This window comes from Giraffa tippelskirchi, chromosome 11 (assembly GCF_054371585.1).
Source record: "Giraffa tippelskirchi isolate mGirTip1 chromosome 11, T2T-mGirTip1v1.2.pri, whole genome shotgun sequence".
Taxonomy (NCBI): Eukaryota; Metazoa; Chordata; class Mammalia; order Artiodactyla; family Giraffidae; genus Giraffa; species Giraffa tippelskirchi.
The window spans coordinates 116723704-116748343 of NC_137285.1; the positions used below are offsets into that span (position 1 = coordinate 116723704).

A 24640-nucleotide genomic window follows, 5' to 3' on the forward strand; every position below is an offset into this window, starting at 1 on the left:
GCTTTAGGAAAAACAGGGGAGGGGAGGTGGGCCGCGGAGGGGCAGCCAGGCCTCAAAGTGAAGCACCCCGAGAGGCTGCCGTGACAACGCGCGGTAGGAATACACTAGGCAGCCTACTCCCAAGACCTGCAGTCCGAGCGGCCCCGGGAGGGTGGGGGTGGGCTCTCCGCCCCGGCTTGGGTCAATAAGCCAGCGCGGGTGGGGGCGGGGAAGCAGCGGGCGCTAAGAGCGGCGCAGGCGCAGAGCGCGCCTCGGTTGTCAAACATGGCTGAAGTGCCGCCGCTGCCGCTACTGCTGCTGCAGGGAAAATGCTGAGCCCTCCCGGGCCCGGTGGGCGGCGGCGGCGAGGGCGGCGACGGGCACCTGCTTCTCGGGCGCGGCGGCGGAGGCCATGGCCAGGCTGGCCGACTACTTCATCGTAGTCGGCTACGACCACGAGAAGCCAGGTAAGGGTGTGGGGCGGGCGCCGCCCCCGGGCCTCCCTGCCCCCGCCCCCCGGCTGCTGTCCAGTGGGCTCCTCTGGGCCGGGCATCGCGGCCGGGAGGCGGGGAGGGCCGGTCCCGGCCCCGGTGGAGCTGGCACTCGGCGTCGGGCCTTGATGGCCCGGCTGAGCCTCGCGGTGGGCGTGAGGGGCCAGCACGAGGGGCAAGGGAGGAGGAGGCGGCCTCGTCCTCCGGGCCCCGGGCGGCCCAGCTGGGGCGAGTCTGGGTGCCGTGGCGCTCGCTCTGAAGAGGGCCAGGTACCAGGGGCATCGCCCCGGTGCCGGCGGGCTTGGGTCAGGACTTCAGGGCTGGGAGGGCGGGAGCCAACTGTGCTAAGTTCCTCGGGGATAAACTTCTGCCCAGCATCCTGAGTGAGTAACGAATGACGCAGGGGGCTGTCCTCTTCGAAAGGAAGTGCTGAGAGTCCAGTGCTACCTCACCCCTGAGCTGGTGGAGGCCCGTCTAGTCACCGCGCCCGTGGACGCATGGTCCCGAGAGAGGGCAAATGATCCTTGAACTTATGAACATTTCTAGGAAATGTTCCTTGTTCTTTCAGGACAAATCTGACGGTCATTTCAAAAGGAGTCTGAATACTATCTTTTAAGTAAGGACCGTCAGCACATCGCTGCAGGTGATCTAGTTTCCCTTTAATGAGGTTTTAATTAGCCTTTTCATTCGTCGCAGAATTATCCTCTCAGGTAACAATCTGGCAGACGTATTTTAATGGAGGGATTCCACAATTTAAGAGAATTCAACGTTTATGCACGTTTATTTTTGTATTCCTTTGTATTACTATGTAGCTAAGCATAATGTAATGAATTGAATTGGGGAAGCACATCTATTTCAGGGTAATTTCAGGGTAACTTCTGGGTAATTTACAAGAAATTTAAGATCTCAGCTAGACAGCCCTTCCTTTTTCAGAGGAGATGCTGAGATTGTGTTTTGCTGATGGTTACATTTGTATCTGAAGCCATTTGTAGCTTCAGAATACCATTGTTCTTCCCACTCTTGATCGACTGCCCCTTTCACTATTCCTCTCCTAATAACTTCCTTTAGTGGGGACTTTTTGTAGTCTTTAGTCTTTAATTATTCTTGACCTGATTGAGATTAGCAAAAGAAGGGGTTGGGCTATATTTAAAATGTTTTCTGACTACACAGAGTTTTATTTATTTCCTAGTAATTTTGCATAGTCTGCTATCTCTTTCTTACCAAGATTGACAATATGGAGAATCAGAGTTTGTATTTAACATTGTTTCATTTTTAGTGACTTTGAGTTTTTTCTCACTTAAATTGAAACAATCAAAAACTTGCAGAAAACTTGCAACTGTGGTACAAAGAACCTTTTTCTCCCTGAACCATTAGGAAGTGCTGACCTGATGCCTTCCCTATCACCCCATGTTGTGTATTTTCTACAAACAAGGATATTCCCCTGCATAATCACAGTGCAATCATCAAAAATCAGGAAATTTACACTGACATAGTACTTCATGTAGTTCTCAGCTTGAAACAGTGTATCTCAGATTGGGACTTGAGCTCACCTGCCCAGACTGGAACCCAGCGAAAACCCACCATCTGTTAACTGTGATCACACACACCTGGTTTCTCGACTTATGAAGCTCAGGTTCTTGATGTGTTATCACAGAAAGAATTCAGTGAGAGACAAATTGATAGGTAAGTGGATTTCTTTAGAGAGAAACACACTCTACAACCAACCCTGAATATTCATTGTAAGGACTGATGCTGAAGCTCCAATACTTTGGTCACCTGATAGAAGAGGCAGTTCATTGGATAAGACCCTGATGCTGGGAAAGATTGAAGGCAAAAGGAGAATGTGGTGGCAGAGGATGAGATGGTTAGATAGCATCACCGACTCAATGGACATGAACTTAAGCAAACTGTGGGGGATAGTGGAGGACAGCCTGGCATGCTGCAGTCCATGGGGTTACAAAGAATCGAACTCAACTTAGCGAGTGAACAACATGCTCCACAAGCAGAGTGTGGGCCATCTCTGAAGGGGAGAACAACCTTGAATTATGGCTTGGTTAGTTTTTATGGGCTGGATAATTTCATAGGCTAATGAGTAGGAGGATTATTCTGTTTTGGGGAAGGGGTGGAAATTTCCAGAAATCGGGCCATTGCTCACTTTTTGGTCTTTGGTGGCTGGCTTCGAAATTGTCATAGTGCTGGAGGGTGTGTCACTTAGCTTGCTGATGTGTTACAGTGAGCGTTATACTGAAGCTCAAGGTGTAGTGGAAGTCAGCTTGTTCGCCATCTTGGACCTATTTGGTTCTAATCTAATCTAATTGTCGTGTCCTTGGGCTGTGTCATTCTTTTAAAGTTTATGCTCTGCCCCCTCCCCTCCTGTTTCAGTACTGGTTCAAGTTTTGTTGATTATTCCATCTCTTTACTGGCAAAAGGATCTGGTTCAGAATCATATATTGCATTTATTTGTCATAGGGCCATCTTATCAGAGGTGAGGCAAGCTCTTGGATACCTTTGGAGCTCAGCTGAGGAATCATACTAATCTTTAGGAGTTCATTGCTTACATACTTGATGGTGATGAATTTCATTAAGTTCTCATTTACTTTCAGTACATTTTTGGCCATATGCTTCATGACTTCTTCAATCTGAAATGATTCCCTCATCTCTTGATTTTCATAATCTTGACCCTAATGAAGGTTGTGTGCATGCATGTTCAGTTGTGTCCGACGCTTTACTACTACATGTACGATAGCCCGCCAGGCTCCTCTGTCCATGGAATTTCTCAGTCAAGATTACTGGAGTGGGTTGCCATTTCCTACTCCAGGGGATCATCCCAGCCCAGGGATTGAACCTGCGTCTCTTGGGTCTCCTGCATTGACGGGTGGATTGTGGGAAGTCCCTTGTGCAGCTTGTGGAATCTTAGTTCCCCAATCTGTGTTTCTTGTAGTAGATGTATGAAATTCTATCCACTGGACCACCAGAGAATTGCCTAAAGTTAATATTTAATAGTTAATGTTTTTCCTCCAATTAAAATAAAAAAATTAAGAAAAAGAAAAAATAGCTAATGTTTTTCATGAGGACTGCTTTGAAACTATGTGTCTTGGTCCTCATTACACAGGTATTGTATTCCTTTATGCATTTATATCTGTATGGATTCATGGTTTTCTTTTTTTTTTGGCTGGGTTATATTGTTACTATTTATTTAGTTCTTCAAATTTTCCTCATTCGGCCAACTAGAGCCCATTCAGTCTGGCTTCTGTGTCTTTATAACATGTCCCCACTGTGAGCGTTTTACAGTGTTTTTTGTTTTTGTTTTTACTTTTTGGCATAAGAAGATATTTTGGGTTTATCTTGTACTGTCCCTGCCTCAGTCCTGGAATCAGCCATTTCTCTAGGGAGACCTGGATTGTTTTAATGATGAATGACATTTAGAAGCTAAGATCTCAGTGCTTGTATGTTTACTGCTGCTGTATTACTGCTCTCAGGCTTTCTTAATGGATGGAGCTGTATGTACACACAGGTGGCTCAGTGGTAAAGAATCCGCCTGCCAATACAAAGAGACGTGGGAAACAAAGGTTCAATCCCTGAGTTGGGAAGATCCCATGGAGGAGGGAAATGGCAACCCACTCCAGTATTTTAGCCTGGGGAAATCCCACGGAGAGAGGAGCCTCGTGGGCTACAGTCCATGGGTTGCAAAGAGTCAGACATGACTGAGTGACAGAGCATGCGTGCATGCACACATGTTTATGTCTATATTTATTTATCTCTCTATATTAAAAAACTCTGAGTTCCTACCAGTACCACTGATTTCAGTCCAACACTCCTGGGTCCACTCAAGTTTTTCCCTTTTTCATATTTGTAATATTCTTCTCTGATAGAAATCTGGCTCCCATTATCCTTAATATATTTACTTCTTTGTTCTGTCTCCCTGTATTAAACCAGTCTTTCATCTTTGCTACCAGCCTCTCCTCTCCTGGATGCCTTCCTTTCTCTGTTGGGCTCAGAGTCTTCATTCCGTCTCTCCCAACATCCTGCCCCTGTCAGGACCTAATAGCCCATACTAGGATGTCTCAGTACAGGGACACCCTCCTCAACCAGCTCTGGCTCCAGCTCCCCATGTTATCTTACCCACTGTTTGTGGATATACTTCTTACCCTGCTTAGGTTCTGAGACACGACACTGGGCTGCTTCTGTTTGAAGGAAGACATCCTCATGCCATACTCCCCAGTGCCCTATTCCAGGTTGCCCCTCTGTTTTGACACCCTCCTTGCAGTGCTTGGACTCTGACTGAACTCATCTCCTTTGGCCTTTCCTTCCCACATGGAGAACCTTCTTGGTTCACTTGGGCTCTGATACCCGCCGCCTCCGCCAGGCTATAATGACTGCCCCATATCCCACAGCAGAGAAAGGGAAGATTATTTTTTTAAGTAGCAAAATCCAGAAGTTTTTTTAAATCGCAGAATCTCGATAGCGAAGTGTATCTCTCTCTTAACTTGGGATGATTTTGTGACCCCATGGACTATAGCCTGCCAGGCTCCTCTGTCTGTGGAATTTTCCAGGCAAGAATACTGGAGTGGGTTGCCATTCCCTTCTCCAGGGGATCTTTCCAATCCAGGGATCGAACTCGCATCTCATGCATCTTCTGCATTGCAGGCAGATTCTTTACCTTCTGAGCCACCAGGGAAGCCCCAATTTTTCTTTAGTCATACTTATTGATGTATAATTTACATGCAGTAAAATCCACCTTTTAACTGAACAGTTCAGTGAGTTTAGACAGATAGATGCATAAGTGTAGCCAGGGAAGATATAGATATAGATAGAACACTTCCCTCTAAAAAGCTCCTCTTTGGCCCTTTGTACAGTTAATTCTTTTCCTAGCCTCTGGCAATCACTGATCTATTTTCTGTCCTTTTTTATCTTTCTTAGAATGTCTTATAAATTAAATTATACAGTTTTTTATGTCTGGCTTTTTTCACTTAGAAAAATATGTTTGAGACTTACCCATCTTGTATGTACTGTCAGTTCCTTTTTATTGCTAAATATAACATGATTTGTTTATCCATTCAGCAGTTGGTGGACATTTGAGTTTCTGGTTTTGGGCTATTATGAAGAAAGTTACTCTGAATATTTGCAAAAAGATCTTTGTTCATTTGATTTCATTTTTCTTGGGTGGATACTTAGAAAAATTGCTGGGTCATATTGTCATGGTATGTGTGCGGGTTGGAAATTTTCAGAGAGGAGGCGGAGTGAAAGGACAATAAAGTTTATTAGAGCAGGGGAGGGGGGATCACTGCCAGTACAGTAGGCCGACTTCCTGATAGTCAGGGAGAACAGACCCCAAACGTGGGTCTCTGGTCTGTATAGCTGGAGGACAAGAAGTAAGGTAGGGGTCTTTCGAGTCATTTGCTGATTGGATGAACTACATATATACATCCCTCTACCAGGGCTTCCCTGGTGGCTCAGTGGTAAAGAATCTACCTGCCAATGCAGGAGACATCGGTTTGATCCTTGGGTTAGGAAGATCCCCTGGAGAAGGAAATGGCAACCCACACCAGTGTCTTTTTTTTTAATCAACATATTGTTTATTTATTTATTTTTGGCTTTGCTGGATCTTCATTGCTTTGCGAGGGCTTTCTCTAGTTGTGGGGTAGGGATGGGTTTACTATTTGTTGTGGTGCACAGGCTTCTCACTGTCATTGCCTCTCACTGCTGAGCACAAGCTCTAGGCGAGGGCTCAGTAGTTGAAGCACACAGGCTCAGTAGTTGTAGTCCACGGGCTTAGTTGCTCTGTGGCATGTGGAATCTTCCCAGACCAGGGATTGAACTCTTGTTCCCTGCATTGGCAGGCAGATTCTTATCCACTGCGTCACTGCCATCAGGGAAGTCCCACACCAGTATTCTTGCCTGAGAAATTCCATGGACGGATGAGCCTGGTGGGCTACAGTCCATGGGGTTGCAAAGAGTCGGGCATGACTTAGCTACTAAACATAGAACAACAACATATAGGGCAGGAGAAGAGTAAGACAAACACCTTTTCCTTATATGGGATAGGAGTGGGAACAGACCATACTACTCAGGAGGACTCAGAAATTCTACGATGGTTACAACATGGCGGGAAGGGCAATAAGAGTCTGGTGTTTTTTGTTCCTGCATTCCAAGGTCCTTCTTGCTCATCTTGTTCCTTTGTCCTCAGGCACCACACGTTTGATTAGTGTCCGTTTAACTTTATGTGAAACCACCAAACTGTTTTCCAAACTGGCTGTGCCATTTTACATACTTGCCAGCAGTGTATGAGATTTCCAGTTATTTTAAAAATTTTTATTTATATTATTTTAAAAATTTAACCATATTAGTGGACATTTAGTGGTATCTTATTGTGGTTTCATTTTGAATTTTCCTAGTGGCTAATGATGTTGAGCACCTTTTCTTGCACCTGTTGCACTGGAATATTTTTGAAAGAGTCTGAGCAAGTTTTTGCTCTTTTTTTTTATTGGATTGTTTGGCTTCTTTTTTTTAGTTGAAGTATAGTTGATTTACAGTGTGTGTTAATTTCTGCTGTACAGCAAAGTGATTCAGTTATACATATTTTTTTTTTTTCATTTTTATCTTCTTTTCCATTTTGGTTTATCACAGGATATTGAATATAGTTCCCTGTGCTATACAATAGGACCTTCTTATTTATCCATTCTATATGTAATAGTTTTCATTTGTTTGGCTTCTTATTATTGAGTTTTAAAATTCTAGATACAAGTCTTTATCAGGTGTTTTGCAAATATATTTTTCCAATCTGTGGCTTGCCCTTTCATTTTCTTAACAATAGCTTTTGAAGAGCAAATGTTTTAATTTGAATGACTTTTTGTTGTTGTTGCTCAGTTGTGGCCTACCCTTTGGGACCCCATGGACTGCAGCACGCCAGTCTTCCCTGTCCTTCACTATTTTCTGGAGTTTGCTCAAACTCTTATCCATTGAGTTAGTGATGCCCTCCAACAATATCATTCTGTGTCATCCCCTTCACCTCCTGCCTTCAGTCTTTTCCAGCATCAGGGTCTTTTCCAAAGATTAGGCTCCTCACATCAGGTGGCCAAAGTATTAAGAGCTTCAACTACAGCATCAGTCCTTCCAGTGAATATTAAGGGTTGATTTCCTTTAGGTTTGATCTCCTTGCAGTCCAAGGGACTCTCAAGAGTCTTCTCCAGCACCATAGATTTTTTAGGTATTTAAATAGTTTTGTATCCTTTCAGTAGTCATTTTTAGTGAAACTCACTATAAAAACCTACTGGGACAAAATCCACCAAATCTATGTAATTATTTGTATTGTAAATGAAGAATAAACCTAATTGAGTCTACAAACCTTTGTTATAAACCTTTCTTGAGTTAGTATGATTTTATTACCTACATCTCTCTAAAAGCTAATATTATGATATTATGATTCTGAAATATTCTGTGTTTAATTCCTGAATGTTCCTGGAATTATTTGTTCAATATACTAAACTGTGTTTGTTCATAAAATGTGTTGTTAATTAATAATATTTTTAGTTGATTTTTTTTCATTTTTCTGTTTTAAATGTGAATTGAAAGAAAACCTTGTTTTTTGAAAAATTACTTTTACAAACTGGAAAAAATAGTTAATATATGCTATTTGAATTATATGCAAAGAAGAGTGCTTGACACATAGTAGATGTTTAATAAAGACATATTGAGTGAGTATACAATTGCTGTACATATGGACTGTGGCTCAGATCATGAACTCCTTATTGCCAAATTCAGTCTTAAATTGAAGAAAGTAGGGAAAACCACTAGACCATTCAGGTATGAGCTAAATCAAATCCCTTACGATTATGCAGTGGAAGTGAGAAATAGATTCAAGGGATTAGATCTGATAGAGTGCCTGAAGAACTATGGATGGAGGTTCGTGACATTGTACAGGAGACAGGGATCAAGACCATCCCCAAGAAAAAGAAATGCAAAAAAGCAAAATGACTGTCTGAGGAGGCCTTACAAATAGCTAAGAAAAGAGCAGTGAAAAGCAAAGGAGAAAAGGAAAGATACACCCATTTGATTGCAGAGTTCCAAAGAATAGCAAGGAGAGATAAGAAAGCCCTCCTTAGTGATCTGTGCAAAGAAATAGAGGAAAACAATAGAATGGGAAAGACTAGAGATCTTTGCAAGAAAATCAGCAATACCAAAGGAACATTTCATGCAGAGATGGGCACAATAAAGGACAGAAATGGCATGGACCTAACAGAAGCAGAAGATATTAAGAAGAGGTGGCAAGAATACACAAAAGAACTAGACAAAAAAGATCTTCATGACCCAGATAATCATGATAGTATGATCACTCACCTAGAGCCAAATATCGTGGAATGCTAAGTCAAGTGGGCCTTACGAAGCATCACTACGAACAAAGCTAGTGGAGGTGATGGAATTCCAGTTGAGCTATTTCAAATCCTAAAAGATGAAGCTGTGAAAGTGCTGCACTCAATATGCCAGCAAATTTGGAAAACTCAGCAGTGGCCACAGGACTGGAAAAGATCAGTTTTCTTCCAATCCCAAAGAAAGGCAATGCCAAAGAATGCTCAAACTACCCCACAATTGCACTCATCTCACACGCTAGTAAAATAATGCTCAAAATTCTCCAAGCCAGGCTTCAACAGTACGTGAACTGTGAAATTCCAGATGTTCAAGCTGGTATTAGAAAAGGCAGAGAAACTAGAGATCAAATTGCCAACATCCACTGGATCATCGCAAAAGCAAGAGAGTTCCAGAAAACACATCTACTTGTGCTTTATTGACTATGCCAAAGCCTTTGACTGTGTGGACCACAACAAACCATGAAAAATTCTTCAAGAGATGCGAATACCAGACCACCTGACTTGCCTCTTGAGAAATCTGTATGCAGGTCAAGAAGCGAGAGTTAGAACTGGGCATGGAACACCAGACTGATTCCAGATAGGGGAAGGAGTACATCAAAGTTATATATTGTCAACCTGCTTATTTAATGTATATGCTGAGTACATCATGCGAAACACTGGGCTGGATGAAGCTCAAGCTGGAATCAAGATTGCTGGGAGAAATATCAATAACCTCAGATATGCAGATGACACCACCCTTATGGCAGAAAGCGAAGAAGAACTAAAGAGCCTCTTGATGAAAGTGAAAGAGGAGAGTGAAAAAGTTGGCTTAAAACTCAACATTCAGAAAACTAAGATCATGGCATCTGGTCCCATCACATCATAGCAAATAGATGGGGAAACAGTGGAAACAGCAGCTGACTTTATTTTTGGGGGTTCCAAAATCACTACAGATGGTGACTGCAGCCATGAAATTAAAAGACGCTTACTCCTTGGCAGGAAAGTTATGACCAACCTAGATAGCATATTAAAAAGCAGAGACATTACTTTGCCAACAAAGGTCCGTCTAGTCAAGGCTGTGGTTTTTCCAGTGGTCATATATGGATGTGAGGGTTGGACTATAAAGAAGGCTGAACACTGAAGAATTGGTGCTTTTGAACTGTGGTGTTGGAGGAGACTCTTGAGAGTCCCTTGGACTACAAGGAGATCCAACCAGTCCATCCTAAAGGAAATCAGTCCTGAATATTCATTGGAAGGACTGATACTAAAGCTGAAACTCTAATACTTTGGCCACCTGATGTGAAGAGCTGACTCATTTGAAAAGACCCTGATGCTGGGAAGGATTGGGGGCAGGAGGAGAAGGGGACGACAGAGGATGAGATGGTTGGATGGCATCACCAACTCAAAGGATATGAGTTTGAGTAAACTCCAGGAGTTGGTGATGGACAGCTAGGCCTGGCATGCTGTGATCCATGGGGTCATAAAGAGTTGGACATGACTGAGCTACTGAACTGAACATATGGAAAATACATAAAGCAATAAGGAAGGGTCTCTTGAGGGCTCTCTTCCTGGCTCATTGATGGCTGTCTTCTCATGATGTCCTTACATGGAAAGAGGCAAGGCAGCTCTTTGGGGTCTTTTTGATAAGGACATTAATTCCAGTAATGAGAACTCTGCCCTCATGCCCTAGTCACTTCCAAGTACCATCACTTCGGCCCCACACTTGGCCCCATCACTTTGGCTCCAAATGCTAGCACATTGGGAGATTCAGGTTTCAACATAGGCATTTTCTTGTTTGAGGGGGTGGGAAGAGTGTACACAGACATTCTAAGTCTATGACAGACTATAGACTTGATAATTAGGATGGTGACTTTAGAACATTAGAGTTGAAGGGGCCAAAGCCAGTTTGCTAAATGCACATTCCAGGTCTTATGCTGTATAAACTTTATATAGTCCAGTTTATTTCATTTCTTTTTAGATGATCTGTATAACCTACAACCCGTGGCTTATGGAAAGAGACAGAGGTGACTAAAATTCCAAACTTGGAGGTCTGGGGTCCTTTTGATACCATGACTTAAGTTTGCAAATATTTTTCTTTTAAATTACTTGTGTTTTTGGCTTGGAAGATTATGGATTTTATTTGACAGTTATTGAGATGGAGTCTTCAGAAGATCGACAGGCAGGGACTGAATCCAAAGACTTGAGAGTCATTAGTAGATAGACCTGTGTCATGGTGAGTACCCAAGGAAAGTCTATGTAGAGACAGAAGAATAGAGGACCAAGGACTAATCTTTGGGGAACACTATTGCTAAGACGATGGAGAATAAAAGGAACCACAGAAGAAGGAGTTGGGGAGTTTGAGAGAGACATTTAGTTTTCCCCAATAGTAGTAGTTCTTCTCAATAGTGATAAAACCCCTGATTTTTGGCTAGTTTTGTAGCCATGCGGGAGAGACTATTTCAAGTTACTAACAGATGGAAACACATGAATGAGTTCTGGCCGGGTGGATGTAATTGGAAATAATGCATGCAGTATCCCAAAAAGTATTCTTGAAAGGATGAGGGTATTTTTCTCTTGCTTTTTCTTTCCTGAGACTGGCTGCTGCTGCTGCTGCTAAGTCGCATCAGTCGTGTCCGACTCTGTGCGACCCCATAGACAGCAGCCCACCAGGCTCCTCTGTCCCTGGGATTCTCCAGGCAAGAATACTGGAGTGGGTTGCCATTTCCTTCTCCAGTGCATGAAAGTGAAAAGTGAAAGTGAAGTCGCTCAGTCGTGTCCGACTCTTCGTGACCCCATGAGCTGCAGCCTACCAGGCTCCTCCGTCCATGGGGTTTCCCAGGCAAGAGTACTGGAGTGGGGTGCCATTGCCTTCTCCATGAGACTGGCATGGTGGTATAAAAACGGGAGTCATCTTAAACCATGTAGATAAGGGCCCACACCCTGGGGAAATCAGAGCAAAAAGTTGGAAAGAACCTCGGTCCCTAATGACTTATAGTGGTATTGTTACAGCTGCCTCTGGAATTTATTTTCTAAGACTATAACTTTGTATGTTTTTGTTTGTTTGTTTACCTTGTATGTTTAAACTGCTAGAAATTAGACTTTTCTGTTGCATGAAGCTAATCTTAATCCAGGTACACAGGTGGAAGAGATTGGTATCCAGAGTCATAGAAAGTGGGGGGACTATTTCTCAGTATCAAGGATGGCAGATAGAAGTCTGTGAGATGTGGAGTTAGTGAAGATCTTTGTGTTTCATAAAATTTTAGAGTTGAAAGTTAACTATACATCATCTGATTCAACGTAATTTATGGATGAGGAACCAATGTGCCCATGTTCCCACAAACGCTTCTCTGCTACATGTTACCTGTGAATGGTCACACAGCTTTTATCCTGGACTGCAAGTTTCCTGATGCCTGTATTCCAATACACCATGCTATCCTTTGAGAATTTATATCAAGGATAGTCTTTACTCCAAAATTGTTTCAGCCAGAATGTTGTATTATAAAACAAATAGTAAAACTTTAAACAGGAGAAAGAATTGGAAGTGAAGGCAGCAGAATAAGACCATTTGTTTGAGTCATCTGAATTTTGAGACGCTAGTCAAGGCTGTGGTTTTTCCAGTGGTCATATATGGATGTGAGGGTTGGACTATAAAGAAGGCTGAACACTGAAGAATTGGTGCTTTTGAACTGTGGTGTTGGAGGAGACTCTTGAGAGTCCCTTGGACTGCAAGGAGATCCAACCAGTCCATCCTAAAGGAAATCAGTCCTGAATATTCATTGGAAGGACTGATACTAAAGCTGAAACTCTAATACTTTGGCCACCTGATGTGAGAGGTGAGAGTATCTGGTTGGAAAACATGGAATGCTTTGTCTTCAGGATAAAAAGACTGTTTTTTTTTTTTTTTTTGTATCCAAGAGTTGTGTGGCTAATTAGTGCTTAATAAGACATGTTTAAATTGAATTGCAAGAAGTAGTGTGGTCCACTGAGAGTTTTAAAGTGTATAGGACAGATCTGAGCACATACAAAGGCAGAAAGAAGAGTGGGAATCAATAGAATGGGAGCAATTGATCCTGGAGAGAATGGAGATAGGTATGGGAAGGAAGTTCCTTAGGACTTGAAGTCTGGAACACATGTATACAGGATACAAATATATCAGTGAGCTCTGAATATTCCCCCCTAAAAAAAGTATGCACTTGGGAAAAGAATATTGCCATTTCATTAGTCTTGGAGACTTCCTGTAATGGGGTCCATCAAAACATTTCACTGATCAGCTGTGGGGATTTTGTGGGTGATGACAAGTCACATAGGCGTATTATAGAACCAGAAATCTACAGGTAAAATTAGCACTAATGGAAAGGGTACTGTTGGAAAAAGATGGTAATGAAGTGTGCTAAGAGAGTGGTTTCAGGGTAAGCTTTAAATTTGGATGCAAATATCTAAAAAATGAATTCTTAAGAAATCTAACCTCTTAAAATAACTTTCTGAGGAGCAATTTTATTTCCCAGCATAGGTTAACATATATTGTCTGTTGTTGTGCCCAATATTATGATAATATTCATTAAAGATTATTATAACAGTGAAGCCATTGACTAAATTGTATTGGTAGACTAGTATTTATTACTTTAGAAAGTTTGCTGTTGTCAAAAATGAGATCATTAAATATCACAAGACTTAGGGTGCTGTGTTTAATTACTGCTGAATTTGATTAATAATTTGGGTTATGCAGAATGTATGTATGTGAACTGTGAACTGCCAGATGTTCAAGCTCGTTTTAGAAAAGGCAGAGGAACCAGAGATCAAATTGCCAACATCCTCTGGATCGTCGAAAAAGCAAGAGATTCTATAAAAACATCTATTTCTGCTTCATTGACTATACCAAAGCCTTTGACTGTGTGGATCACAATAAACTGTGGAAAATTCTGAAAGAGATGGGAATACCAGACCACCTGACCTGCCCCTTGAGAAACCTGTATGCAGGTCAGGAAGCAACAGTTAGAACTGGACATGGAACACCAGACTGGTTCCAAATAGGAAAAGGAGTACGTCAAGGTTGTATATTGTCACCCTGCTTATTTAACTTATATGTAGAGTACATCATAAGAAAAGGTGGACTGGATGAAGCACAAGCTGGAATCAAGATTGCCGGGAGAAATATCAATAACCTCAGATATGCAGATGACACCAGCCTTATGGCAGGAGATGAAGAAGAACTAAAGAGCCTCTTGATGAAAGTGAAAGAGGAGAGTGAAAACGTGGGCTTAAAGCTCAGCATTTAGAAAACTAAATCATGGCACCTGGTCCTATCACTTCATGATAAATAGATGGGGAAACAGTGGCTGACTTTATTTTTGTGGGGCTCCAAAATCACTGCTGATGGTGATTGCAGCCATGAAATTAAAAGACGCTTACTCCTTGGAAGGAAAGTTATGGCCAACCTAGACAGCATATTAAAAAGCAGAGACATTACTTTGCCAACAAAGGTCTGTCTAGTCAAGGCTATGGTTTTTCCAGTGGTCATGTATGGATGTGAGAGTTGGACTATAAAGAAAGCTGAGTGCCAAAGAATTGATGCTTTTGAAGTGTGGTGTTGGAGAAGACTCTTGAGAGTCCCTTGGACTGCAAGGAGATCCAACCAGTCCATCCTAAAGAAGATCAGTCCTGGGTGTTCATTGGAAGGACTGATGTTGGAGCTGAAACTCCAATACCTTGGCCACCTTCTGCGAAGAGCTGACTCACTGGAAAAGACCCTGATGCTGGGAAAGATTGAGGGCAGGAGGAGAAGGGGACGACAGAGGATGAGATGGCTGGATGGCATCACCGACTCGATGGACATGGGTTTGGGTAGACTCCGGCAGTTGGTGATGGACAGGGAGGCCTGGCTTGCTGCGGTTTATGGGGTCACGGGGAGTCGGACACGACTGAGCAACTGAACTGAACTGTTGTTTATAAAGTAAATGCTATTCATTTGAAGTTCTCATTTCTGTAAGCTACTGGTTTTTCCAGTAGTCATGTATGGATGTGAGAGTTGGAGTATAAAGACAGCTGAGCATCGAAGAATCAATGCTTCTGAACTGTGGTGTTGGAGAAGACTCTTGAGAGTCCCTTGGACTGCAAGGAGATCAAACCAGTCAGTCCTAAAGGAAATCAGTCCTGAATATTCATTGGAAGGACTGTTGCTGAAGCTGAAGCTCTGGTACTTTGGCCACCTGATGCAAAGAACGGACTCGTTGGAAAAGACTCTGATACTGGGAAAGACTGAAGGCAAAAGGAGAAGGGAGTGGCAGAGGATGAAATGATTAGACAGCATCATTGACTCAATGGACATAAATCTGAGCAAATTCAGGGAGATAATGGAGGACACAAAATCCTGGTATGCAACAGGGGACGACAAGAGATGAGATGGTTGGATGGCATCACTGACTCAATGGACATGAATTTGAGTAAACTCTGGGAGTTGGTGATGGACAGGGAGGCCTGGCGTGCTGCAGTTCATGGGGTTGCAAAGAGTTGGACACAGCTGAGCGACTGAACTGACTGACTGAACTCTCATCTCTGCCTCATGTTCACATGGCCTTCTTTTCTGTATCTCTGTGTCCAAATCTCCTTTCTTTTATACAGAAGTAGTTACTGAATTTAGTGCCCACCCTAAATTCTGAATGATTTCATCTTGAGATCCTTAACTAATTAATACTGCAGAGACCCTATTTCCAAATAAGGACACATTCTGTGGGTATGAATTTTGTAGGATACAATTCTGCCAACTACAGACACAGTGGTTCATGCAGTTTTTGTAATGCTAGCTGTTCGTTGTTGTTCAGTCCCTAAGTCGTGTCTGACTCTGGCAACCCCATAAACTGTTCCCTGCCAGGCTCCTCTGTGCATGGAATTTCCCAGGTAAGAATACTGGAGTGGGTTGCCATTTCCTTCTCCAGGGGGTCTTCCTGACCCAGGAGTAGAACCCACGTCTCCTGCATTGGCAGGTAGTTTCCTTACCGCTGAGCCACCAGGGAAGCCCCACTTTTACTAATGCCATTTCTTCTCTCCATACTGTGTCAGTAAGGTCTACAGATACTTTCTTTGGATGTGCCACACAGCTTACATTTCTTTCTTTAGGAATTTGCTTCATATGCAGAGATTTATCTTCATTTTATATGTTTTTAAAAATTAGTTTCCACATACATTATCTCAATAACTCTTCATTGTAACACAGTGAGTTACTCTGTGGGGTCCATCAAAGTTGAATAATTAGCCTACTTTCACACAGATCATAAATGTAATTAAATGGGATTAAATAGAATTTGATTTTCTCACTTTAAGTAAAAACTCATATTTATAAATACATTGTAGGGACTGGCGGGGAGTGAAGAAGATTGAGGGAGAGGAATAGGGAAGGGATCTTTAGGTGAGGAGATAGTAGTAGTAGCAAAGGCACTGGAGGGATCAACCATAAGTAAATCTTTGATTTGGCTGAAATATTGGGACCAGAAGAGGAGAACTGATAATATTTTCAGAACCAGAAAAGGAGCACTGGATAGGCAATAAATGACGATTATATTAGAGTAACTAAGACAGTTATTTTTGTGTTTCCTGGACTGTTTTTGAGGCTTGTCACTTTGCATTGCATTGTTTTCTTGTCCTTCTGCACCTAATCTCTGGAGTTGAAATTCTTGATACTTTGGAAAACAAAATTTAAAAACCTGTTGCACAAGACGGTTTAAAAATATTTCTTTAGAACTTTAGGCGATCAGGAAGATACACTTGCTTTGGAAAATATTTTTCTGTTGCAATTTGTGGTTGCTGTTTTTTGATTTGACAGGTGAGTCAGGACTCCTAATTATGCTGGAGAAATGTCTGCCCCTTATCAGCAGTGTCTTTTGTGGAAAGTTAAGTGTCAAACTATGCAACGTGATCACCGTGAAAGGTCATTAGCTATAATCTCAGAAGAAAATTGCTTCTTTTCAAGCTTCTTAAATTTAATGCTTTATTTGATTATAACTGTGACCAAAAGTTGAAGAGGATTTTCAAGTTTTGAAACGTAAAGCATGATGTAATCTATAGTAAGTATTATGAATACCACAGAAGTTCAGAGACAACAGTGAAATACCATACTGTTTTCCATACTCTTATGAGGAAGAGTGTGCTTGCTTTAAGAAGCCACTTGGTGGATCTTCAAAGATATATATATATATAATTAAAGAGCCTATAGAATTGTAAAGAGCTTATAGAATTTTATGTTAAAATATTATTTTGGAATAGTGAATTGTATAAGTGTTACTCAAGTGTTAAAGTATGTTCCCCAAGAAGCAATTTTTAATTTATCACTTCTAGCATATTGGTATTTTGTTTAAGATTCTGTAGCAGCCTTGGAACTGAGCAGGATTGAAAACCTGTTTTTTGTGAAAGACTATTAAGCCAAAGAATGAAAGTTAATGAAAAGTCACGTCAGTTCAGTTCAGTCGGTCAGTTGTGTCCGACTCTTTGCGACCCCATGAACCGCAGCAAGCCAGGCCTCCCTGTCCATCACCAGCTCCCGGAGTCCACCCACACCCATGTCCATCGAGTTGGTGATGCCATCCAGCCATCTCATCCTCTGTCGTCCCCTTCTCCTCTTACCCTCAATCTTTCCCAGCATCAGAGTCTTTTCCAGTGAGTCAGCTCTTCGCATGAGGTGGCCAAGGTATTGGAGTTTCAGCTTCAACATCAGTCCTTCCAATGAACACCCAGGACTGATCTCCTTTAGGATGGACTGGTTGGATCTCCTTGCAGTCCAAGGGACTCTCAAGAATCTTCTCCAACACCACACTTCAAAAGCATCAATTCTTTGGCGCTCAGCTTTCTTTATAGTCCAACTCGCATATCCATACATGACCACTGGAAAAACCATAGCCTTGACTAGACGGACCTTTGTTGGCAAAGTAATGTCTCTGCTTTTTAATATGCTGTCTAGGTTGGTCACATAAATGAAAGGAATTTTTGTTTGTAAGGTATATATTTTTCTTTGGAAATTAAGAACATGAAATTAAAACAGTATGTAAAACATCCAACAAATAGCTGAAAATATTTTAGTTTTACATCGTGTAAATAGTATATCAGAGGGAGATTAATGTTATACCTATCAAGTTGTTCCAACAGAGAATTAGGCTCCTGAGTCTTGGAATCTAGGATAGTGCCACTAAATTCTTTTAAAGCAGTTTTGTGCTTTCACCACTATAAGCACAAATAGGGTGGCACAAATGCTTGCTTTTATAGAAAGCAGGTTAATTGTCTTTGACTTCAGACTGTGGTCTAGTTTCCTTTCTCTGTAGTCTGTGCATACTGTTTTACTTACATCTTGACTTTACTTACTTTAGACCTACTTTCTGACTAATATTTTCTGCTTGGCTCTTGACTTATTCTTCTGTCCAGGGCATCCGAAACTATTCATCTGTTTTTCTACCCAATTTTGACTCATACTGTCATGGTTTTGGTGTATCAGTTTATTCCTGGTTTGACTGACCTGTCCGTTGCTAGTGTGTGTTATATTTTACTTGTTGTAGTCACATACTTGTTATAAAAATTTCAAACGGTACAGAAAGTTGCTTATTCTTGACTCTAGTACCCATCTCTTCAGACCTTGTGACAGTTAATTTGTTTCTCCGTACTTGTGTAGAAACTTCCGAGTTCTCTGAATAAAATGAAAACTGTATAGTCTTCCAAGGTTGGCAGTGGAAGGAAAGCCACCACATGGGAAGAGTTGGCTTGACCTCAGAGCCCCAATTCTTGCGTTTCTCTACTGTTCTCCCGCAGCACCACTTTTGTCTTCATATTTTGGCTCAAATAACTCCTTCTTCACACAGTCATTTCCCCTTTATTTGCTTAGACACAGCTGAAACAAGGCTGGGTTATTGAAAAAAAGACTTTTCTAAAGGTTGAAAATAAAACAAAAGAGGAACAAAGCCAGAGAGTCAGTCAGTCATTTGGTTTGCACAGTGTGGTGTCCTCCTTTTCAGTCTGTGGTCTCCTAAAGGAATTCCCTCCTATCTCATTTCTGGCCTACTCTCATGTGCCAGAGGCTATTGTTCCTTTTAACGTGTCTTTTTAAATTTAGGCCCTATGTGGGGGCTAGATAATCCATTCCGGTCAGGTTTACCCAGGGTCCACTTTCCTGGTTCTAGTTTTCTGTCCCAAGGATCTATCTCAGGACTGTGCTTCAGGAGATAATCCATTCCTTACCGATTGGCCTATAGCACTAACTGGTCTGCTGTATTAGAATTCAGCACAGGGAAAGGAGATATCCAGAAACAAAAGTGTGGGAATAGGACATCTTTGTGTTTGTACCTGTTTTCTACCCACAGTCCCAGCACCGACAAAACTTTGTTACCTAGAAATATAGTCATAACATTCATGTACAGATCAAAGCACAGCTAAACAAGCATCGTATTTTCTGTTACTTTTAAAAGAAAAATAAGTTTTGTAGTACTGTGTGTTCATATTTATTTTTAATTGATGCTTTGTAGTCTTTCCTGTTTAATTTTTAATCTGAACAAATAATGATACCATTTTTATTACTCAATAAGCATGAATGTTAGTTGAAGCAGTTTTTTAAAAACAATACCTTAAGTTCGAAACCATCTAGATTCTGGACTGATTTAATTTGTACAATTAAACTGAAGTAATGGTTTCTGAAAACTGTCCCTATCGCTTTCTTTTTCTTTTCTAGTATAATGAAACTGTTTTCTTCTACTAATGATTAAACAGAATAATTAGTTACCAAAACATATAAATAAGAAAAAACAAGCAAATTAGTAAAAGTGGTCTTTTCTTCTGTGCATATATGACACAGAGACGTCAAGGGTTTGTTTATTTTTAATGGATAATTAAAAAAAAATGCCATGGTGAAATCACCATGTTTGCCAAGAGTTATTTATACTTGTGGGTCATGAGATTTGAAGCTATTGAAGAAATTGTTGAAAGACTTAGGGAAATAATATCAGAAGCTGATAACTGGCAAATAAATAAGCCTTAGCTATAGTGAACTACTTGCCATTCTCCTAAGGGATCAAGATTGTTCTCGACTTTGGAGTTGCTAGTCTTTCATTGTTGTCTGTCTTTTCAATTATAGTTATCCTAGTGGGTGTAAAGTGGTATATTGCTGACATTTTAATTTAAGATATATTTCCAGAGATTTTTGTGTGCATACATATGTATTAGTCATATTTTAATTCTTATAAAACAAGTCCATAGTATCTGTTTATTTAGTATGTGTTTTTTAAAACTTAACTGTATATTAGTGGCAACTTTCCATGTTCTAAAAAATATATATGTGTGTATATACATATATGTATATGTATATATGGTAGCATTAATTTTTATTAACTAAATAATATTATTAATAATTAACATAACTTAATGTACATGTAATGATAACTGTGATGAATTCTTCTGCTAAATCTTTGTGTTCATCTTTAATTGCTTGGGATAAGTAGTTAAAGAGAGAAGCAGTGAAGTTAAGTAGCTAAAAGCATGGGATGGAGTCAGATGATCTGGGTTTGATTCCTGGTTTTGCCCTAAGAGGGGCTTCCCTGGTGGCTCAGATGGTAAAGAATCTGCTGGCAATGCAGGAGACCGGGGTTTGCCTGGGTGGGGATGATGTCCTGGAGAAGGGAATGGCTACTTACTCCAGTATTCTTGCCTGGAGTATCCAATGGACAGAGGAGCCTGGTGGGTTACAGCCCGTGAGGTCTCAAAGAGTCAGACATGACTGAGCAAGTAACACTTTCACTTTTGGCTCTAAGAAGTTTAGATAAATTACTAAATTTTTCTGTCTGAATTTCTGTACCTATAAAATGAGATGATAATAAATAGTAGTGTCTGCTGCTGCTACTGCTAAGTTGCGTCAGTCGTGTCCGACTCTGTGCGACCCCATAGACGGCAGCCCACCAGGCTCCGCCGTCCCTCGGATTCTCCAGGCAAGAACACTGGAGTGGGTTGCCATTTCCTTCTCCAATGCATGAAAGTGAAAAGTGAAAGTGAAGTCACTCAGTCGTGTCCGACTCTTAGCGACCCCATGGACTGGAACCTACCGGGCTCCTCTGTCCATGGGATTTTCCAGGCAAGAGTACTGGAGTGGGTCGCCAGTGCCTTCTCCATAGTAGTGTCTACCTCACAGAATTGTTGTAAAGATTAAATGAGTTTATTCTTGTCAGCTATTTATTTCTGGATAGAATTGTTGCTGTTGTTCAGTCACTAAGTCATGTCCAACTCTTTGCCACCCCATGGACTGCAGCATGCCAGGCTTCCCTGTCCCTCACTATCTCCCATAAATTGAGTTACACAAATGTCGATGCCATGCAACCATCTCATCCTCTGTCTTTCTCTTTTCCTCCTGCTTTCAATCTTTCCCAGTATCAGGGTCTTTTCCAATGAGTCAGCTCTTTGCATCAGGTGGCCAAAGTGTTGGGAATTTCAACTTCAGCATCAGTCTTTCCAATGAATATTCAGGATTGATTTCCTTTAGGATTAACTGGTTTGATCTCCTTGCTGTCCAAGGGACTCTCGGGAGTCTTCTCCAACACCACAGTTCGAAAGCATCAATTCTTTAGTAAGCCTTCTTTATGGACCAACTCTCATCCATATATGACTACTGGAAAAGCCATAGCTTTGACTAGACAGACCTCTGTTGGCAAAGTGATGTCTCTGTTTTTTAATATACTGTCTAGGTTTGTCATAGCTTTTTTTCCAAGGAGCAAGCGTCTTTTAATTTCATGGCTGCAGTCACCATCTGCAGTGATTTTGGAGCCCAAGAAGATAAAATATGGCACTGTTTCCATTGTTTCCCCTTCTATTTGCCGTGAAGTGATGGGACCAGATGCCATGATCTTCGTTTTTTGAATGTTGTGTTTTAAGCCAGCTTTTTCACTGTCCTGTTTCACTTTCATGAAGAGGCTCTTTAGTTCCTCTTTACTTTCTGCTGTAAGAGTGGTGTCGTCTGCCTATCTGAGGTTATTGCTGTTTCTCCTGTCAGTCTTGATTCCAGCTTGTGTTTCATCCAGCCCAGCATTTCACGTGATGTACTCTACAAATAAGTTAAATAAGCAGGGTGACAATATACAGCTTTGATGTACTGTTTTCCTGAATAATTGAGTCAATTTTAATTCCTTGAAGTAGAATTGCTGGATCAAGGGTATGTACATTTATATGGACATATGTTAATTTTCTGCCTAGCATCTCTTCCTTTGGGAAGCATGTTCTATTCTATTCCCTATGGTTCCAGGGAAAGTGTCCTTATTGCTCCCACTCTATATCCTAAGCTGGGACATTTATAATCATTTATGGGCCTTTTCTTTTGGAGGGAACTAGAAAGTCTTTTTTTTCCACTAGATTAACTAAGGTAGGATAATGTTACTGAGTTGGGGCTGTCAATGTCTGTTTTCCCCACCATGTATAGAGAGTCTGTCTGAATATTGGAGAGAGGCAAAGATAGCCAAAAAATGAGGAGACAGAGCTTTGGAAACATCATTTAAGACTTCTGGGTCCAGCCATTCCTGAAAGCCAAAAGAACAATTTTGAAAGTAGTTTTGAAGTATATTGCTGAATTGTATTCCAGAAAGATTATATCAGTATATACTCCCATTTCCTTCAGGGGAATCTTTTTTTTAATTAAAAAAATGTTTGTTAATTTGTTTATTGGCTTGTGAGATCTTAGTTCCCTGACCAGGGATGGAACCTGGCTTCCAGCAGGACAGTGAAAGCTCGGAGTTCTAACCACTGGACTACCAAGGAATTCCTTCCTTCAGGAGAAGTTTAATTAGGAAAAAAAACACTTAATAGAATGTATTGCTTAAGCAACAACAGAGGAAACTGCATAGTTTTATGAAGGTGTAAATGGTAAGGGACAGAATCAGGGAGATCAGATTTTATACCTAATTTAAATTATGTCTCTGAAACATTACAAAATATTACTTGTCTTTGGCTTTTAATTTTTTAAAATTTTTATTTATTATTTTATTTTTGGTTGCACTGCGTCTTCGTTACTGCTTGAGGGCTTTCTCTACTTGCGTCAAGTGGGAACGACTCTTCATTCCGATGCACGGGCTCCTCACTGCAGTGGCTTCTCTTACTGTAGAGCACAGGCTCTAGGCGCCTGGACTTCAGTAGTTGTGGTTCACCAGTTTACTTGCTCTGCAGTACTTGAAATCTTCCTGGACCAGGGATCAAACCCATGTCCCCTGCATTTGCAGGCGGATTTCTAACCATTGGACTACCAAGGAAGTCTGAGTAGAGAAGTCTTTGAAACTAGAAAAAAGCCCTTTCAGCAGACATACTTTTATTGCTTTGGTGGACTACTTTATCTAATGGGAGTGGAACGCTTATTTGTTGAGTATTTATTGAGTGGACAGATTTGTAGGGCTTTCTTTTTCAATGATTTCCCTAATAGATGGAGTTAGGTGCAAGAATTTGTATCTTCCTTGGAAAGGCCCGTTTCCATGGATGAGAGCATTCTGTAGATGACTTCTTTAGCTTTGAGTGCTTGTAGCTGTTGTGTGTGTACTTCATTAATTTACAAGATCAATGAGTGCCATGATTTGAAGAAAACAATTAACTCTTTAGGAAATTTGACATCTCAGGTTATTTTTTCCATCAAGTATTTGTTATAGTTAATTTAAACATAAGATTTGAAACCTTGGAATTAAAGATTGTTATTTAAAGAAAATAACTAGTTTGGGGACACATTTTTAAGTAATCTATTTATAGTTAATGACATTTGCTTGTAGGTAAAAATATGTCTTTCTTTCCTCAGCCTAAGCTGATCTAGTTACATTTAGAGAAAGAGAAGTCAATGTCAAAACAAACTTGGAAAATAATAGTATGAAAATTAATTTGCAATGGAAAATAGTAGTTGGGACTGGAGTGAATTTTAGAAATGCTTCATATAATTGTCCCACGCGGTTGTATGGAATTTGAAAAGAATGTTACTTGTTTTTCTTTTGAGACAGATATTTTACCAAATAATACTAGCCTTAGTAAACTAAAATCCACACAATATTAAATTAATAAAAGTTTTTTTTTAATTTTTTTAAGGAGGAAAGAAATGAGAGGGACAACAAGGATTCATTTAGGATAGTAAATAACTGGTGGTTTTTGAAATTACAAGCTAGAGCACTTAGGGAAAAACTGAACTTGACTCTTCTCTTTTAAAGAAAATTAGTAGCCTTTTATGAGAAGTGCCAAATGGCTTCCTTTTAGCCATTGAGTCAAGTGTCTATTGAGTGATTAGAGAGCGGGTTCGGGATATTGGCTTTGTTCTCAAGGAATTTATTTAGTTTGCTAAGCTTGATCAACCTCATTAGCAGAGAAATAGAAAATTCTTTTTTAAAAGGCTCACATCTACACCAGTATGAAATGTAACGATCAGGTAGTTTTGGACAGCTCTAAGGCATCAAGAGGATACTAGCAGGGGTATGTGGGTAAGGATTAGGAGGTGAAACTGCCTGCAGGGGAAAAAAAAAATCTACCTAGGAACTGGAAATTCAACATTTTCAAGTAAAAGTGCTCTTCTTCCAAACCTTTTCCTCTTGATGATTTACCCAAGTTAGAAACTTGCCACACTTTTCCTTTCCTTTCTCACTTTCACTTCAAAGTGTTTTATTTTTCTTTTAAATTTTTCTCACTTTTCTTATGTGTTCCCACAGTTAATGCCATTGTTCAGTCCCTCCTTTCAGTTAAATTCTTCTCCAGCTAGTTTCATACCGCTCCTAGTTTTTTTCAGTAAAATGTTTATATCACCCTGTGTTTAATTTTTCACTAGTTTGCCGCTGGCTTCAAATTCATACCCAGGGTGCCTCA

At 40.8% G+C, this 24640-nt stretch overlaps 1 protein-coding gene across 5 annotated transcripts in view; it reads left to right on the top strand.

Moving 5' to 3' along the window:
- The first annotated feature begins 241 nt into the window (after nucleotides 1-241).
- The window catches only part of SBF2 (SET binding factor 2), a 473595-nt gene continuing 449196 nt past the window's right edge, over nucleotides 242-24640 (top strand). For 4 of the 5 annotated variants that reach the window (XM_081540683.1, XM_081540686.1, XM_081540687.1 and 1 more), the window contains exon 1: nucleotides 242-446. In XM_081540683.1, coding sequence (XP_081396809.1) covers nucleotides 392-446 — 55 coding nt within the window. In that variant the 5' untranslated portion in view covers nucleotides 242-391. Of the gene's footprint in view, nucleotides 453-24640 lie in introns of all 5 variants that reach the window. The other variant, XM_081540685.1, reaches the window with a different exon arrangement.